General features: G+C 41.0%; 1 protein-coding gene across 6 annotated transcripts in view; it reads right to left on the bottom strand.

The window, feature by feature from the left end:
• Positions 1-19,207, bottom strand: part of BDNF (brain derived neurotrophic factor) — a 66,365-nt gene that overhangs the window by 21,676 nt on the left and 25,482 nt on the right. Inside the window, exon 2 of one of the 6 annotated variants that reach the window (XM_082342518.1) lies at positions 8,903-9,049. The exons of 4 other annotated variants lie outside the window; for them this stretch is intronic. Coding sequence is in view for 1 of the 2 variants with exons in the window: in XM_082342516.1 (XP_082198642.1) it covers positions 252-377 (126 nt within the window). In the remaining variant the exon portion in view is untranslated. Of the gene's footprint in view, positions 1-251; positions 5,507-8,902; positions 9,050-19,207 lie in introns of those variants that run through there. One more of the 6 variants, XM_082342516.1, reaches the window with a different exon arrangement.

Below are 19,207 nucleotides of genomic sequence, written 5' to 3'. Positions count from 1 at the left end.
AAAGAGAATGGGATGGATAATTCTCACCTGATGAAGAGACCTCTCTCTAGATTAGACCCTATCCTCGGAAGTTAACACAGAACTTTAATCTTTAAAAAAGCAAGAGAGGTGAAAACAGTGGGGGAAGAACCTGAACGGAGGATAAGTTGCCTCTAGAATCAAAAGAATAACATTCCTTTAAAAGCTACTACCAAGAAATCCTAGGGGAAAGATAAAATTAGCAAGAGAAGCCTAGCAGCTCTGTTGCTCACCTTTATGAGACCATTTTCAGGAATCGGTTTGTTAAATTCCACTGAAGCACAAATGCACACGCCACAGCCCTTCTTCTGGGATGCACAGTCATACCATACAGAAGCGTGTGGGTAGAGGCCAAACATGTGTGGACACGCAACCCTTTCTGTAGCAACACAGTGTTCTGCGCGTTCTCTAGGATTAACCTTCTCCACACATGGAGAAAACTGGTGGTTCCACACATCGAGTTGTCCTTCAGGTTATTTTTGCATCCAACTCTATAATTTCTTTTAATTGCTTATTGTAAAACACAGGAAAGTGCTCATTATTTGTAGCTTAATGCAGGAGCAAAAATAATTGCGTTCCCCCGCCCACTGCCCTACCCCAGCCCCCAACTCTTCTGGGTGTCACCGTTCATCTGAACAGCACAAGGAAGCCGGTTTCTGGGCCCTGTACATAATGAGCCAGGTGGACCCTATTCCAGAAACTGGCTGTGCTCCAGAGCTACTATAAAATACAAGGAAAATATTAACATCTCAGATGACAAAAGATCCATATGGCTGGTCAGAAAATATCTGCATCATAGAATGTACCTATATGGAAACATTCAATTCTGTGGTTGCGTGAGTATCAGGACTGTGAGAATGTCTGTCTCCAACCCTTTTCACTCAACATTGATTCCTACAGAAGACATGCAAACTCGAACATCAATACATTTAATCTAAGCAAGGGGATGCGGGCTGTGTTTCTACGTAGTACCATAAGCAAATACAGTATTGGTAGTGGTGTATATGGTGGGGGGGGGGGGGAGTTTTGGAAGATGCTCTAGGGAGCTGGTTAAATAAGTAATATCAAACTTCTCTTCACATTAAAAAGTGATTTAAAATAACAGCTAACATTTATTAGCTATGAGGTAAACAATCTAATTATTGACAGTTTACAGCTGGGAAAACTGAGGCTCAGAGAGATTTTGTAAATCGCCTAAGACCATATGCCTGGCATGTGGTGGAAATGGAATTTGAACCTGGGCTAGCTTGCATGCTTCTTTCCATATGGGGTCAGATGTGAATGTGGTGTCATATTTTGAGGGAGGTCTATTGCACCCACTTCTTATTTATTTAAGCAAAGCCCCATGTGATCATTCCTGATAAGTAGTTGGTTTACAGGCTAATTCCACAGAGGTTGAACATAATCTTAATGTTTTTTCTCCACTACCCTCTTCCCAATACTGAATTATTCCCTCAAGGTACCAACCATACATGCATACTTAATAGGGCAGAGTGTCAAAACTTCGCAGGAAGGTTATTTGTTTGAAATGGCAGGACATTTTCCCCTGAGAAGATTTCTTCGGGTACTGGAACAGAACCACATGCTTTTCAGACCAGGAACTACAACTGCCAAATATACGTGTCAACTCCACTTGAGTAAGAATAGAGTAAGTCCCCTACATATGAACCTTCAAGTTGCAAACTTTCAAAGATGCAAACGTCCATTCGCATGTCCAATCACGTAAGTTAGTTGACGTGTCTGGCGTACATTGTCACGTGCGTGCATCCTCTACAAGTGGTTGTGCTTTTGTGCACTTTACAGCACTGTTGCTGTGCAACACGAGGAGCTTACGAATGAGGACCTGATGGAAGTGGAGGCCCAGAGAAAGGACGAAGAGAGACAAGAGGAAGAAGTAACTGAAGAACCGAAGAGATTCACGATGCAGGAAACGGCAAGGGGATTTTCTTTATCTGAGGAGGCACTGTTAGCTTTTGAGGCACAGGGCCCGAACGTAGAACAGTACACGAAGGTTGCAGCAGCTGTTCAGAATGCAATCCAGTGCTACCGTGTCGTCTATGATGAGGAAAAAAGAGCTACTACCCAGACATCACTGGATCGTTTTTTCAAGAGGGTAGATAGAATGGAATCCAGCAAGGAACCAGAACCTGTGCCATCAACGTCAGGCGTGAGTGAAACTGCAGCTTGCCCTCCGTCTCCTATTGCTGACGATCCCTCAGCTCTACCATCTCCCACCTCTTCTCCGTCCTCCAGTCAGTAATTCTTCTTGCCTGTTCGCTCGATGCCAGCCCCTGTATGCCAGCTGTTGTACTGTACTACTGTACTTTTCAAGGTACAGTACTGTAAGATTAAAAATGTTTTATTTTTTGTGTTTGTTTTCTATGTATTATTTGTGTAAAAAGTATTAAAACCTATTACAGTACAGTACTATATAGCTGATTGTGTTAGTTGGGTACCTAGGCTAACTGTGTTAGACTTACGAACAAATTGGACATATGAACGCACTCTCAGAACAGAACTCTTGAGTATGTAGGGGACTTACTGTAATTTCAATCAAGACCCAAGTGCCCATGTGTCTTAAAAAAAAAACAAAAAACTTCTGACATAAAAACCTTTCTTTTCAGTATCTCAACCTAATCCCCTCCAAGTCTGGAGCCTGGTAGCCTAGGTTACTCCACTTCTGACCCATGAGGTTTGTCCTGTTACTCAAGAATAGAGCTGAGGGGCTGAGACGGGAGTGCAAAGAAAAGTATGGCAAGACAGTGTCAGATATATTCTTGGAGAGCAGTTCAGACACCTAGTTCGGACCACAAAGACAGGAGAACAGATGGCCCAGCACGGACAGAGCAGCAGACTCAGACTGTGCAAATAGAAGCCATCGAGTCAAAAAAGCCAAAGGAACAAGGGTGATGGAGCGCAGATCTCATGCATGTTCTCTGCCGCCAAACTGATACCCAGAGGCCCTCCGCGTGAACGACTAAGGCAAAATGGACCCCACAGCTACACGGAGTTGATGCAGGACATAACCCTGGGATGACATCCTGAATGTGTGTGGTGGGTTAGATGATAGCATAAAAGAACACCACGCTTCGGGCCATAGTCAGCCCTCAGCAGAGAGCAGCCTTCAAGAAGCAGCTGCAAGGAGCCTGAGAACAAAACTGGAAATGCCTGTTGTGAAGCCTTGACAGGTATTAACAAAAGAAAATGTGTATCTGCATTTGTCAGTGGTGTGTCAGCTAGCTTCTGGCAGTTCACCCTTATGCCCAGGAATTATTTTGTGTTTCTCGTGTAGGGCAGATACAGTCCTCAATTAACTCCCCAAGTGCAACTACTCCACATAGGAGAGAGGAGTGGCTTTCCCCTTTAAAGCGGCCCCGTCAAAAATTCTGTGAAAGAGAAGCATGTTCGTTTGGATTGAAGGACCATTCTGCCAGGCTCATTCAGCACACTTCTCTGGGCAATGGGATTCAAGTGAGTTCTTTCTGAACGGGGCACACTGTCCTCAGAGGAAAATACGATGGAGAATCCATCTTACCAGTGGGAATGGCAGAGTCGTGTGAGGATGGTGTAGAATATATGGCCTTCAACATGTGGAGATGTTATCTAGGCTATAAATCTTATGTTTTCACAGAATGCCCTATTTGTAACACGCAGGAAACTACCTGACAACTTTAATGGAGAAGTCTAGCAATATTGCAACATTGTATCCCATAGTTTTACTTTACCTTATAAAGCACTAATTATTTAATTACAAATCTTGGCGGAAGTGCAAAATTATTTCTCAAAAGAGCATCCCCTTGGGTATGAAAGCTCCAAATGCAGCAAGACTTCCTCTGTGATTTGGGATCTGTCTCTTGAATCCAGTCCCTAGAAATAAGGTTAGCAGCTGGGAAACAAGCATTGAAAGCCTGGTACGCAGGGCGCTGCAGTGGAACAATTTCCTTTTCTATTCCAGTAAACACTGTTGTGTACTTTAGACCCAGTATTGCTAGTTGGGTGAATAATGAATGCGTGCTCAACTTTCCACTGCAGGAAATTCTGCAAGTGGCAATGTGGGTCCATTCCATGTGTGTCACTAGAGCTGGCGTAAGCCCACGGCCATGGTGAGGCATTATTTCCATTGGAACTGATGCCTGCACCAGCTCTCGGAACTGGGCAGTATTCCCACTGCAAACCAGGGGACACGGAAGAGACTGAGACCTCACTTAGAAGGTCGCCTCCCATTTCTCATCTTTCAGACTGACATGCACTCTGTTGGTGAGGCTGTAGTGAAACAGGCATTCTCATTTACTGATGGTGGGTGTACAAACAGTTCAAGACCTTTTTGCAGGACAATAAGGCAATACCTATCAAAATTTTAAATGAATTTTCCTGCTAATCCAGCAATTCTGCTTCTGAGAATAAATGTACAGTAATAGGTAGGTGCATACATACAAAATGATGCATACACAAGGTTATTAATTGCAACAAGGCATAGAATAGCAAAAATACTAGGAGTCCCATTTCTAGCTAAAGGAAAGTATATAAACTATAGTGCATATTTACAATGAATTCGTGCAACTGTAAACAAGTTAGCTCCCATATACTGAAATGGAAAGCTACCTGAAATATATTGGTAAGTGATAAAAGCAAGATACAAATCAGCAGATGTATACATATACACACTATCTTTTGTTTTAAAACTGGGGGAATATAATAATATTCATATTTACCTGTATTTCCATAAAACACACTGTATTCACATAAGACGAATACAAACGACCACCCACAGATGGTATGTGTCGGGTGGGGGTACAGGTGGGCATGGCACAGGTGGGGCAGGAATTCTCAATGTAGATTTTTTTTTAATATACATCTTTATTGGAGTATAATTGCTTTACAATGGTGTGTTAGTTTCTGCTGTACAACAAAGTGAATCGGCTATATGTATACATGTATCCCCATATCTCCTCCCTCTTAAGCCTCCCTCCCACCCTCCCTATCCCACCCCTCTAGGTGGTCACAAAGCACAGAGCTGATCTCCCTGTGCTATGCCGCTGCTTCCCACTAGCTATCTATTTTACATTTGCTAGTGTATACATGTCAATGCTACTCTCTCACTTCGTCCCAGCTTTCCCTTCCCCCTCTGTGTCCTCAAGTCTGTTCTCTATGTCTGTATCTTTATTCCTGCCCTGCCACTAGGTTCATCAGTACCATTGTTTTTAGATTCCATATATGTGCATTAGCATATGGTATTAGTTTTTCTCTTTCTGACTTACTTCACTCTGTATGACAGACCCTAGGTCCATCCACCTCATTACAAATAACTCAATTTTGTTCCTTTTTATGGCTGAGTAATATTCCATTGTATATACGTACCACATCTTCTTTATCCATTCATCTGTCGATGGACACTTAGGTTGCTTCCATGTCCTGGCTATTGTAAATAGTGCTGCAACGAACATTGTGGTACATGTCTCTTTTTGAATTATGGTTTTCTCAGGGTATATTCCCTGTAGTGGGATTTCTGGGTCATATGGCAGTTCTATTTTTAGTTTTTTTAAGGAACCTCCATACTGCTCTCCATAGTGGCTGTATCAAATTACATTCCCACCAACAGTGCAAGAGGGTTCCCTTTTCTCCACACCCTCTCCAGCATTTATTGTTTGTAGATTTTTTGATGATGGCCATTCTGACCGGTGTGAGATGATATCTCATTGTAGTTTTGATTTGCATTTCTCTAATGATTAGTGGTGTTGAGCTCAACGGAGACTTTCTAATACTATTTTGATTTTTGAATCATATAAATAAATTATCAAAAACTTAAATTAAAAATAACCAATCAAAAAAATGTTTAACCTAGTGGCTTTGCTTTTGGCACCAAAGAATCTCCCACGCTGCTCTGATGCAACAGACACTCAAGAGATTTAACCAGTTCTAGGTCCTGGTGGTGACTAACACCAGAAGTCTTGGGGGGAACCATCTCAATTTCTGGGACATTTCTCTGGAAACCAATCTAATGTGGGACAGTTGGATATAAAGGACTGTCTCTGGGGCTGGGGACTGAAGACCTGAGTTCTGGTCCTCCTTTCCCACCTGCTATTTAGTTGACCCTATAAAATGGCTGATAACTGGCCATTTTTTACCAACAAATTGGGCAAATTCCTGGGTGAACCTTCATGGGTGAGCCAATTCAAGGACTCCGCTGCCTCAGCTCTGTGACAGAAGGAGGATTAGAGTTCTCAGCCTGCCTGTCACAGCGTCATGCCAAGGGTCACCAACACACAGAAAAGGGCTCTATAAACTCTAAAGGGCAACCCTATAAACAACCTTTGTAAAGCACAACACCAAGCTGAGGGGTGACCATGACCAAACACAGAAGGAGAATGAGACCCATTCCCAAAAGTCTCTGAGACACTTAGATGGTGGGGAGGAAAGAAAACTTCCAAAAGATGGCATCTAAATGTAAACAGAACACAAGAGCAGGATGACAAAGAAAGACTCTGAAGATTAAGACATGTGGTTAAATGACTCCATATGTGGTCATCTGCAATTGAATATACTGCAAATTCTAGAAGGCTTAACAGGGAAATTAGGGAAACATATGTGGAGCAAACTTAAAGGGTACAGACCTGAATACAGATGCAAGATCAATGTCAAATGAATGATCCAAAAGGATGGCCCTTATCCTTGTGATCAGTGCAGTTGTTGGAGCCATGTGCCTGTCATATATAGGTAGGCCTCCAACCTTCCACCAAAATAAAATGCAAACTTCAAACACTTTTGAAAATGCTCCCTAGGGGACCACCTTTTACCCCAAATTTAGAAATGGTATGAAAAACACTCTCTAAAATGGCAAAAAAAAAGAAAAAAACCTTCTCAAAAAGCAACAAAAAAAAAACAAAAAAAAAAAAAAGAAAGAAGAAAACCTTCTCTTCTCCATATGTATGATCATCTGGAAAGCAGATCTCCCTTTAAACGGATGGTCAAAGCTGGACCACAATGTTAAACTCATCATGAAAACCCAAAGGTTGCTTCTCTCACCTTCTTGAAGTGAAACATTCCAAGAGGTAGGAAATAACCACAGGAGGAAGTTCACTGTTGGTGCCCTCACTTGGTACTGCTATCTAGGCACCTGGTCTGGAAACCAGAAGTCTCTTTGGAACTAAGAAGAAAGCGAAGAACTCCTTTCTATTTTGGTTAAGGAAGGTCCTTGTGAAAGGTGCCTGGTTCCAATTGGGTCTAAGTGGTCTAAACCGTACAATGCATTCTGAGACCACCACTTAATAACTTTGATGGACCTTGCTAAGAATTTCCCAGGCCACTTTGGGTCAAATGCAATGTCCTCTCACTTTCAGCTTCATGTTTCAGTTGACCATGCTTCCTTACAGAAATTTCCCTAGGAGGCTTACTATCCTATATTATTTCTAGTCAGAGTCTCCTCTTGCACAAGAGGCTTAAACTAACTCTGATTAAGAATCAGAATGTGCTCTATTTTAGTTAAGGATTCATTTATTCATTCAGCACAGGTTATTAAGAACTTACCAAGTTTAGATGTGCTTTGCTTTAGGAAAATCATTTTCAAGGAAGCTTCATGTAAAGCAGGAATAATTAACCTGGTAAATCTTAATAGATTCTTCAAGTGGCTGAATCCTGAGTTTAAATCCTCACTGATTTTCAAATACAACAAGAAAATCAATTATGGAGGTGGGCACACTCCCAGCTGTCAATAGCTTTCAAGGGAAGTGTTTCAATGTGGCTCCAAATGGTCAATATCACATGGTTAATCATTTAGTTGGAGATTCACAGATCAAAAACAATTCTTAAAAACATGTTTACAGGAACACAGGGACAATGAGTTAACACCTCCAAGGTGTATGTCAGTGTCAAGGATACAAGCTCATGTTTCATCAGCAGAGCTCTGGTCACTGGATTGAAGTTGAAGGTCATAACCGGCTATGTTTCTGTCATTTCCTCATGTGAAGAAAAGTAAGTTATAGCCCATGTTTATTCCACGAGGAAAAAAAACCGCACAAATGTTTTTAAAGCTACATTTTGGCCTCTTCTCCCACCAGAGCTGCAAAGGTTGCCCATCTTTCTGTGGCTGGGTTATCTGTGAAGGCCTTGTTTGGATATCAACTTGTCAAACTTATTGCTTAGAATGACTATGACTTAGTGTTCTCCTAAAATTGACTTTTTAACTTTTTGTTCACTTAATAGACATACTCTGAGCACAGATACTGGGGACACCAAAATGAATGAGAGAATCCCTGCCTTTGGAACTTCACTGTTAAAGGGGGCGGGGGATGCAGAACAGTTTAGACACGTGAGCAAACAATTACAGTTCAATGTAGAACACGCTGTAAGCATCCTAAGCAGGATACTCTAGAATGTTTTTCTAGACTAAGACATCACATCCACAGCTCCTAGCAGAGAACCTGATACAGAGAAGACACCCAATAATGTTTTAATAGTTGTGCAATTATTGCTTATATAATTAACTATTAAATTGTTAGATAGAGACCATGGATGACCCAGAAATCCAGATAGGGCAGGTTTCTCTTGGGCAGGAGTCTTTCTAGAGGAAGTCGAATTCGAGCTGGGTCTTAAAGAATGAGTAGGACTTAGATGGATGAAAGGAAGAGAAAGTCAATGAGTAAACAAATTAGCCTCCAAAGATTACAACAAAAGAGTTCTGGTCTTGTCACTGTTGGTACAAAGTGAAGCAGATTTAGGCGTGGAGCATGCTGATAGTTTTTAATTGTCTTGACAATAAGTCATAAAAGGTACTCTTTTAGGTCTGGAAAGCGCCAGTAATAACAATAGTGGCTGAAATTCATTAAGCATTTACTATGCCAAGCACTGTTCTGAGGACTTTACATGTATTAACACACTTAATGCCTACCACGACGCTGTTAGGATGTTGAGGCACAGAGACTGGAAGCAGTTTGTACAAGGGCCTAGACCCTGTAAGTAAGTGGAGGCCTTGGAGTCCAATTCGATGCGTGGGCCCGGGAATGCTGTCCCAGGCCTTCTGCTGTCACACGGAAGCCTGCAGTTAGGAAATATCCTTCAAGTCAGAAGAATATCTTCAACAGGCCTCCCACCTCAAAGCTTCTGAATTTCTGATTATTTACAAGGCTGCAAACCCCTTCTAACCATGCTCAACTCCAAGTATTTGGATGATGAAGTAAATGATGTCTTTTTAAATTTATTTGGTTTCTTGGGCTTCCCTGGTGGCGCAGTGGTTGAGAATCTGCCTGCCAATGCAGGGGACACGGGTTCGAGCCCTGGTCTGGGAGGATCCCACGTGCCGTGGAGCAACTGGGCCCATGAGCCACGATTACTGAGCCTGCGTGTCTGGAGCCTGTGCTCCGCAACAAGAGAGGCCGCGATAGTGAGAGGCCCGCGCACCGCGATGAAGAGTGGCCCCCACTCACCGCAAATAGAGAAAGCCCTCGCACAGAAATGAAGACCCAACACAGCCAAAAATAAATAAATAAAGTAAAAAAAAAAAAAATTATTTGGTTTCTAGTTCAGCAACTCTTAAACCTCCTGTACATCTGAACCACCTGTGGAAGTTTCTAAACATAACATATGGCCAGGCTCTGGCCCAAACCCACGAATCTCAGGGATTAGGACCTGATAGCTGTATTTTTTTTTTTAAGTTTCGAAGGTAATTCTGATGATCACCATCTTTAAGAACCGCTGCTCCATGGTATGCTTTCCAACAGTTCGCTCACAGGACCCTCGGCTTTAAGCAAAATTATAACTAAGAAGCTCAAGGAACAAGACATATCCTTTTTCTCTTTTTTTAAGAGGTTTTTTTTTTTTCTTTAAAAAAAGGAAACTAAATTTAAAAACTCCTTAGAGTAAACATTTTTTATCTTCCCATCATCATCTTCTTCCTTGGCACACAGAAGGTTGCCAACCTCTTCTCTAGAGAGTGGACACTAGGCCAGGGTGACGACACTGGTCTCCATCTGTGCCGGGCACCCACATTAACGCATCAAGGGTGAAATACGGTTTCTAACCTGAATTCTGCAGTTCATGGTGTAGACAGCCAGCATGATGGTCAGAGGGCTGGATTAGGAGAAGTCATGGAGCTGTAATCCTTGCTCTGGTTCTATAGCCGTACATCTTGGATCAAGTTATTTAACTACTCTAAGCTTCAGTTTCCTCAACTGTTATATAGGAATAATGTCTGCCCAATTTTTTCAAAGGGTTATTTATAGGATCAAGTGGAATGAGACGTGTATGCATTTTCTTAATGTACGGAGCACTATACCTTTGGACAAGGTTATTACCGAGGTATGCAATCTTACCTACATATGACAATAAAATCATGTAGGAATGTTAGTGATGACAAACCAACTGATTTTTGGTCCCAGTACCAATTGTCTACTGGGGCACTGCACTAGGGCAAGTCGTCAAAACCTCTGATATTGGGGCTTCCCTGGTGGCGCAGTGGTTAAGAATCCGCCTGCCAATGCAGGGGACACGGGTTCAAGCCCTGGCCCGGGAAGATCCCACATGCCGCGGAGCAACTAAGCCCGTGCGCCACAACTACTGAGCCTGCACTCAAGAGCCCGCAAGCCACAACTACTGAAGCCTGCGTGCCTAGAGCCCGTGCTCCGCAACAAGAGAAGCCACCGCAATGAGAAGCCCACGCACCGCAATGAAGAGTAGCTCCCGATCACCGCAACTAGAGAAAGCCCGTGCACAGCAATGACGACCCAACACAGCCAAAAATAAAAACAAATATATAAATTTATATATATAAAATCTCCGATACTGCTTGAAACAGTGATGGCGAGGGTTCCCCTAAATTCTTAGATGAGACTAACTCTGAAGAACAATCAGATGCTCTGGAATAACAGACACTTCAAAGTTTTAAGAAAATCATTGCCAGAGATGTGAAAACCAGAAAAATATACTGGTATTTTAGGAAGAACATTTTAAAATAAATTTTATTAATGGTGATAAATTTCAATGATTAATAAAATCTTGAAGGTAAGGTCACCTTGCGTTGCTTCTCAGCCATTACACGTCTATGAGTATTTCTAAAAATTATGCAGTGGGGAAAATTTCACATACCCATATCTATGTTACCAAGTTACCATCCGTGAATAATTTAAACAAGGGGATGAACACAACTCTAGATGCAAGAGAATGGCCACAGGAATGGGCAGGAGGACAATCATTTTCATGAAGAAGGAAGGAAGATTTAAGACTTTGGGATTTCTACTTATTGATTTTTCTCTAGAACAACAGTTTTCCAACTGGGTTTTGCAGACAAGAGTGTCAAGAGGCTTCTTGCAAGGGGCTAAATCGAGGTCAAGGAGACAGGACGCTGATGTTCCCACCTGCAGTTCAGCTAACTCAGCCCTGCTTATTTTTGTTTTACACATTGGGGTTTTAAGTAAGATTGTATTACAGGAAAAAAAAAAAAAAAGTCCTGCAATGTACTTATTTACATTTATACCACTAATTTGGAGGTTAGAGGACCTGTGTCTAACCCTCTGATTTTGTCTCAAAGAACAAAGAATGAATGGAATAGTCCTGGCACTATTTATTTATGGCTTATTCTTTTTTAATTTATGGATTTATGGTTTATTCTGATTGCCCTGCTCAGGAGTGAAGGAGAAGGTTAGAAACGTGGCTATAGGTTTGGTATTAGAAGGAAAATGGGATCTATTACCACTTTCTGATCCTGTGATTTTTTTTTTTTTGAGATTCACAGGAGAATATGTGAAAATTTGCTTCCTTGTTCAGTATATCAAGAAGCTAAACATTTCTGAGTTGATGGTGCCAAACTGTGCTCTAGTTCCATTGACATATTTACATGATCCACAAACACTACATACAGATTCTTATTTATTCCATGTATTTGAGCAAAAACACCTCCTGACTTCACAGTGAAAGGAGACCACCCAATGGATTGAAAAGTGGTTTTAGGAAACTCTTAAAAAAATTACCATTTAAGCATGTTATTGACTAACGTTTAAAGGCAATATAGTATTTACTACACTGATTTTTCCTTCTTTTTCTTACTCAGCATAATCATGAAACCAGCTTCTAGTAAATGGAAGCATTTTCACATTTTTAGTTTCTTTAGGGGGGAAACACACAGGGTTTATAAACACTGCCAAAGAAAAGACACATTCCTGAATACTAAAAGGCCCAAACATGTCCTTGTAAGTACGGAAAAAACCCATCATAGCATCAGTGGAAATGAACAGCATCTTTAGTCCAGAAGTTCTCCTTCTACTGTGGCTTCTACCAGTATCATTACAAGAGTTCCTCTTGAGGGCTTCTCTGGTGGCGCAGTGGTTAAGAATCCACCTGCCAATGCAGGGGACATGGGTTCAAGCCCTGGTCCGGGAAGATCCCACATGCCACGGAGCAACTAAGCCCGTGTGCCACAACTACTGAGCCTGCACTCTAGAGCCCGCAAGCCACAACTACTGAAGCCCACGCGCCTAGAGCCCGTGCTCTGCAACAAGAGAAGCCACCGCAATGAGAAGCCCGCGCACCACGACAAAGAGTAGCCCCCACTCGCCACAACTAGAGAAAGCCCGCGCGCAGCAACGAAGACCCAACGCAGCCAAAAATTAATTAATTAATTAAATTAATTAATTAAATTAATTAATTAAATTAATTAATTTAAAAAAAGAGTTCCTCTTGAAATATCCTCAAATAATAGCAAAATGTTTAAGACACTAACAAGCATTTTTGTTGCCTTAATTTGAACATGAAATGATACCTGATTGTTATATATATAAAAAAAAGATCAATCTCTTAAAAGTGACATAAATTCTTCCAAAATATTACAATCCATAACTGAAAATACAGGATGGGCAGGAAGTTCTGAAATGACTCAGAGAATTTGTTCAATAGATTTTTAAAATACTCTTTTCAAGTGAGTATATGAAGAGGTAATGGAAGACTTACCTGGCAGAATCAATGGAGTTCCTTATCAAGGGGCACCTGAAGATGGATGGATCCATCTAGCCCAGTGCCTGGCACCCACTGGGCACTCAATTAACACTTGATGAATTAATAAATAAAAGAATCATTCCCTGCGTGTAATACTTTTACTTTTTTTTAAAGAAAAGCTTTGAAACAGGAGAAAACATACATGCAGCCACATGAACTATATATAAAATATGTGATGCTCTAAAGGGGATGTAAACAGTAAACTGCTTGCGTTGATGACTGACAATATGAATATTTGAAAGCAGTATGAGAGACCATGAAGAATAAATATTCATGAGTACTAGGAGTGGGCCATGCAACCTAGGGTCTAAACTTGCATTTTAATGTCATCTCCATGTTGGTTAATCTCCAACTGATCTACAGAAGAGCAAAATAAGTTATAAAAAAAAAAGTTAACTCCATCCATGTTGAAGCCTGAAGGGGAGGGGTCCACTGCTTTGACAGTTTACATTTAAAAAAAGAAACTCTTTGGAAAGCTGAGGATTCTGCAGTTCCCAAAAGGGGAAGGTGAATGTTGAGGGTTTTTTTCAGTTCAGTTGCTGAACTCTCTAAAAAATCTAATGTCAAAAGCTAATTTCTTAAGCAATTTGGGCATGTGAATCTGATCAGAACTCTTTTTTTAAACATTCCATTCTGTCTGATCCAAAGGAAAAATAATTACTTTTGTAAGCATGAAAAAAGTAAAAGCCCAGCACTTTGCAAAGAAATGGGAAGGATTTCTGATGCTCAATTCATGATACGGCCCCTATCTCAGGTAGAGGATCCAAAGACAGAAATACATGATGGTCATTAGGACTGTATATGAACTCAAAATAAGGAGTATACACTTATGATATGATCAATGTATTTGAAAAACTTAGGAGTACAAAGGTACTTCAGAATATACCTAACTCTGACCTCCCATGTTAATAGCTGTCCTTTCTGAATGGGTTTCAGCCTCTGCTTAAACATCTGTAACAGGAAACTGATCATATTCCAAAGAAGCTTCTTTTTTTCTTTGTTAAATCCTAATTCCCTCAACACAGTGCTTTGTATGCAGTGAACCTGCAATATTTGCTTAATTAAATGGAACTGAAAGTTCTTCTAGATACTACGCACAGTGCCTAAATTATATCACTGTTCCAAGACCTGCTCTCTGGGGCAACATAAAAAAAACCCTCTCCCTCCTCCATGTGCCAGTTCTTTACACTCGTGAAGACTGTCCTCTAAATTAGGACGTCAAAAACATGTCACACATGCTGCCACTCTAATCCCCCAGCCGTGGCGGGCAGAAACAGTCAGAACATTCTTTCTCATTGAGCCTGGACAGCTCCAGATTTCTTCTTAACCCAGCCTTCCAGGTACCTACCATCATGTGATTTAGACTACCTAAGGGAGAAAGAATACATTCACCATTCCAGTCTAAGTTTTCTTGTTCCCCAGCCACCCATTCCAAGTTCCCTCAGCCATTCCTCACTTGCCAGTGGTTTCCAACTTCCTATGCATCATGATCACAATGATCTCAATATACACCAATTTGTCGATGCTGTACCTAAAGCAACCTATTTCAGTTCCTTAAACTGAAGACATTCCATACATAGTCTACTTTAGAAATGGGGGGAAATTATTAGTTTCTCCATTTGCGTGTTAGGCTTCTACTAGTACAGACCAAAACTGCAATAGTTTTGTCCAAAGCCCCCCACCGCACACCAACACACACACACCACTGGCTCCCATTGAACCTGCGGTCATTTAAAACATCTGAGTTTCCTTTGTACATTCTAAGTCAGCCCCCAAAACCTAGTCCCAACTCCATATTCTCTCTATTTATACAGTTGACTTTTAACCTAACCACAGTATTTTACATTTAAGTAAATGTAAATGATCCAGGTTCTATCATCCAACAGAATGTCTGCTGGGTTTATGTTTCAAAACGATAAGCCCATCATCTGTGACTTCAGATACATTATCAGCCAGTGTGTGAATGCTGGATGTGCTTTCCCCATGCTGCGTAAGAGAGAACACCTTCACCAGTCTGCTCTAGGAATGTGGCCTGGAACTCCACCAAGAATCTCTGCCCGCAGCATGAAGCAAATTTCTCGGCCTTCAGATTCTGCATGATGTAAAAGAAATTTACCTGTGTTTAAAAACACTCCCCATGATTCAAGAAACAGATGAACACGTGAAAAGATAGAAAAACTTGTTTCGATTTGAGCACAGCTTCTGTTTTCAAAAGCAGAAAGCAAGTATCAGAAAAGGCAGCAAATGCTGACGGTAACAGCTCCAAACCAAGAGCGATTAGACTAACCCCATGTGGCAAAACTTTTATTCAAGGAGTTTCCTTCTATCTCTCTCTCTCCCTCTCCCACCCCACCCCCATCTCTCTCTATATATGCATAAGCTATAGATATATAGCTTGTTTTTTTAGTAATTTTTTTCCTGAAAAGTAAAGTTTTCTGCACCTGATTGCTTCTATGCATGACACAGACAATATAATGACTTTCTTTGGTTGACTGCTTACCAGAAATTGGAACAAACTTAACATACACCGTTTTCCATTCCCTGAAGCACAATGACTGGCATGGCCACCAGTACCCCAAAACTGAAAACATTTAAACGAAAATCCACCAGTAGCTTTATAGTTGCTACTGTCTAAATTAGCTTTAACATTTCATATGTTCCAAACGTGGCAACTTTACGAGTGAGCCAAACTGTACATAAGAAATTTTAGAATTAAGCCAACCAAAGGACAGTTATAATACATACTAGAAAAACAAAAATATTATTACATTTATTTCTTCCAATTTCTGCCTCTCTGCCAGCAAAACAAATACACATTTTTCTATAAAGTTTCTTCATTGCCCACATTGCTAGTCAGAATCTGAGGCAACTATTAATCAATCTATTTGTTCATTCAACAATATTTGCCTAAGTGTCTCTTCTGCTACCAGAATCATTTTGGATACTATTGTGGAAGCATGCAAAAATGAATGAAATGCAGATTTTGTCATCAAAGAATTTTAAGCTAATTTGTAATTATTGGCTCCTGGCTCCATTACCGGTTTTGATGCTGGCTCAGATGTACATCTTTATTTATTCTAAGGTTGAGGCAACTCTTAAAATTGCCTTCTCCTTGTCCTTTCCCCACCCCTTACTTTTTTGGTGTTTAAAGTCTTGCCACATACATGACCCTTTATTTTACTCTTAATTCTTCTCAAATCATTAAAGTTAAAATGAGAGCACAGATCAAAGACATTCTTAAGGTCTCTCTACTTTATTTATTTGGTGTTATTATATCTCAGAAAGGGCAATGGATTGCCTGTAGCAAGTAAATAAAATCAGAACCTTTGTAGTCAATGCTTCAGCATATATCCTTGAAAATAATAAATGTTAAAAAGGAGGCCAGCCCTTATTCCCGGCAGGTTATTCTACATTTGGCTAATATTAAAATGTTAAAAGGACTTAGTGTAGGTATTGAGGTATGGGTATGGATCTGCCTGTTTTAAAATCTCATCTACAATCCCAAGTGCATCCTAAGCCATCCCCTCCCTGCCCCCCCACACATACACTCACCAAATCCGAATAGGGTGGCAAGGCAATCCTAGTAACTTGTAGCCTTAGAAAATGGCTCATATGGCAAATAAGCTGTTTGGCTGGTAAAGCTGGTGATTTTGTTCTCTAGGTGGCGCTATTACTTCAACTTTTGATGAGTTGCTTAAATTCCTTGAAACTGTCCGTTTATTTTTTCCATTTCCATCACATAAATCTTAATTTTATACATACTAGTTGTAATTAAATGAAAGATTGCCTTCTAGTTTGATTTTAATAAGCCACTTGAAGTGATTTTTCTACCATATGCTTTTACACATTTCCTAGTTATGCTGTCTCAGATTTAAAGAATCTTCTTTTGCCTGCCTCATCCCTTTAAAATAAAGGGGCATGTCAAAAACACAGAGGGTCGTCATAAAGCTTCAGTCAGACCAAAGGAACCAAGATGAAAGCACATTTAAGAGCTACTAGGTTCTGTGAGCTTTCAAAATCAAGACATTACTACCGTGACAACCAATGAAAAGTTCTTTCAAGTGAACCTCTGGGGAAAACTGCATAACATTCGTTATTCTCTGGGCTCTTTGGAAATAAACTTTTATTTTATTATGGCTGTCACTGAAGCTTGTGAATTGACTTTGCTTACCCCCCGTCACTCTCCTGACCTACACCCAGCCCCCAATTCATCTAATGGAACCATGCTCAAACTTTAGGTAACGTATAGATGAGATATCAAGGCAATGAGTCACTTCTTAGCATCCAGTATTACTGGGTCAGATTTGTTTCACCAAGAGTATAAGTGTCGGGCTTCCCTGGTGGCGCAGTGGTTGAGAATCTGCCTGCCAATGCAGGGGACACGGGTTCGAGCCCTGCTCTGGGACGATCCCACATGCCGCGGAGCAACTGGGCCCGTGAGCCATAACTACTGAGCCTGCGCGTCTAGAGCCTGTGCTCCGCAACGAGAGGCCGCGATACTGAGACGCACGCGCACCGCAATGAAGAGTGGCCCCCGCTTGCCGCAACTAGAGAAAGCCCTCGCACAGAAACGAAGACCCAACACAGCCAAAAATAAATTAATTAATTTTAAAAAAAAAGAGTGTAAGTGTCCCAGAGTTTGTACATGAATTTGAGTACTTTCATTTAAACATTTCTTATTCATGTTTTTCTTACAGAAATAAGAATACCTTCCAGTTCACTTAGAAAACATGCCCATTTACCACTCCCTCACCACAAAAAGTTTTCCAAAGTCCATATATTAGTGAGCTCCATTGTTTCGTGTCTATCATCAATAATGATTCCATAAATTTAATAAATGGGTCCATGACTTTTCTAAGGCTTTAGTATAAGTATTCTGGAAAGTCAGAGATGCATTTAAAGTATAAAATGATTTAGGATTAAGTAATTCTATGCCTTAAGTGGAAGTTTAAGGAGACTTTGAGGACACTTGTCTAAGCTTAAAAATACCAATGCCGGGCTTCCCTGGTGGCGCAGTGGTTGAGAATCTGCCTGCCAATGCAGGGAACACGGGTTCAAGCCGTGGTCTGGGAAGATCCCACATGCCGCGGAGCAACTAGGCCTGTGAGCCACAACTACTGAGCCTGCACGTCTGGAGCCTGTGCTCTGCAACAAGAGAGGCCGCGATAGTGAGAGGCCCGCACACCGCGATGAAGAGTGGTCCCCGCTTGCCACAACTAGAGAAAGCCCTCGCACAGAAACGAAGACCCAACACAGCCAATAAATAAATAAATTAATTAAAAAAATATATATACCAATGCCTTCCTCTGTTTCCTAGGGTTAAACCCCACATACAAATGACATACGGATTTCATTTGCCAACATCAATTATTGTTTGACATTACTCCATCCTAAACAGAGTAAATGGATGCAGAGTGTAACCACGAAGTTCACTCATTCACTTTTTGAATGCCCATCTGGGCACGTTATTCACCCTAACAAAGAAAATTTATCACAATGCAACTTAACGCTCAAATGACTTCCTCCTCCACTGAACAACAGCCAGCTGTTTTAAACCTAGAATTCCCCGGAATTCTCTCCTCCGTTCCTCTATTAAAATGCAATTCACAGCTTGAGATTACAGAGGCTGCCAGTGGCTGAAAGGCTGCACTAGACGGTTGAGAGTCCTTCAATTAAGCAGCAATTTTGCAATTAGTGAAAACTGAGTGCTCCGTAACAATTGTTTGACAACAAGTTGAGACAAGTTAGCAATTACCCTATTAAAGGGATATAGTCACATGCTTTGGGCTAGGCTAGGTTAGCCGCCTCACACAAATCTTCTACACAGGGAGATGAAAGTTGAAAATTATGTTTCAACCATTAAAATAAATTCAGTATTATGGACATCTGAAATAGCAGTGCTTCTCATTTTAAAAGGTACTCAGAGTTGAGCTTTCATATATTCAATACTTCTCCACGCTGTTTTCATTCAAGCAGTCTAAAACCGTTCTTCTGTCTACTCTGAGACTAACCTCCAAAACCTAAAATGTTAATCAACTACTAGTATATGACCTTTCCATTGTGTACATCTTCAATATTCTTTAAGCTCAGTAGAAGATTAAGTCTATGGTTGAGACCCAAAGCTACTGGCTGTTACATTCCCCAAATTCACTACCGGCATGTAGGGGCTGTGGATGGATGTGTGTGACCCGGGTTGGGGGGTGGCGGAGGT

The sequence above is a fragment of the Balaenoptera borealis genome (genome assembly GCF_965194805.1).
Source record: "Balaenoptera borealis genome assembly, chromosome: 11".
Classification (NCBI taxonomy): Eukaryota; Metazoa; Chordata; class Mammalia; order Artiodactyla; family Balaenopteridae; genus Balaenoptera; species Balaenoptera borealis.
This window is presented reverse-complemented; position numbering and strand designations above follow the sequence as displayed.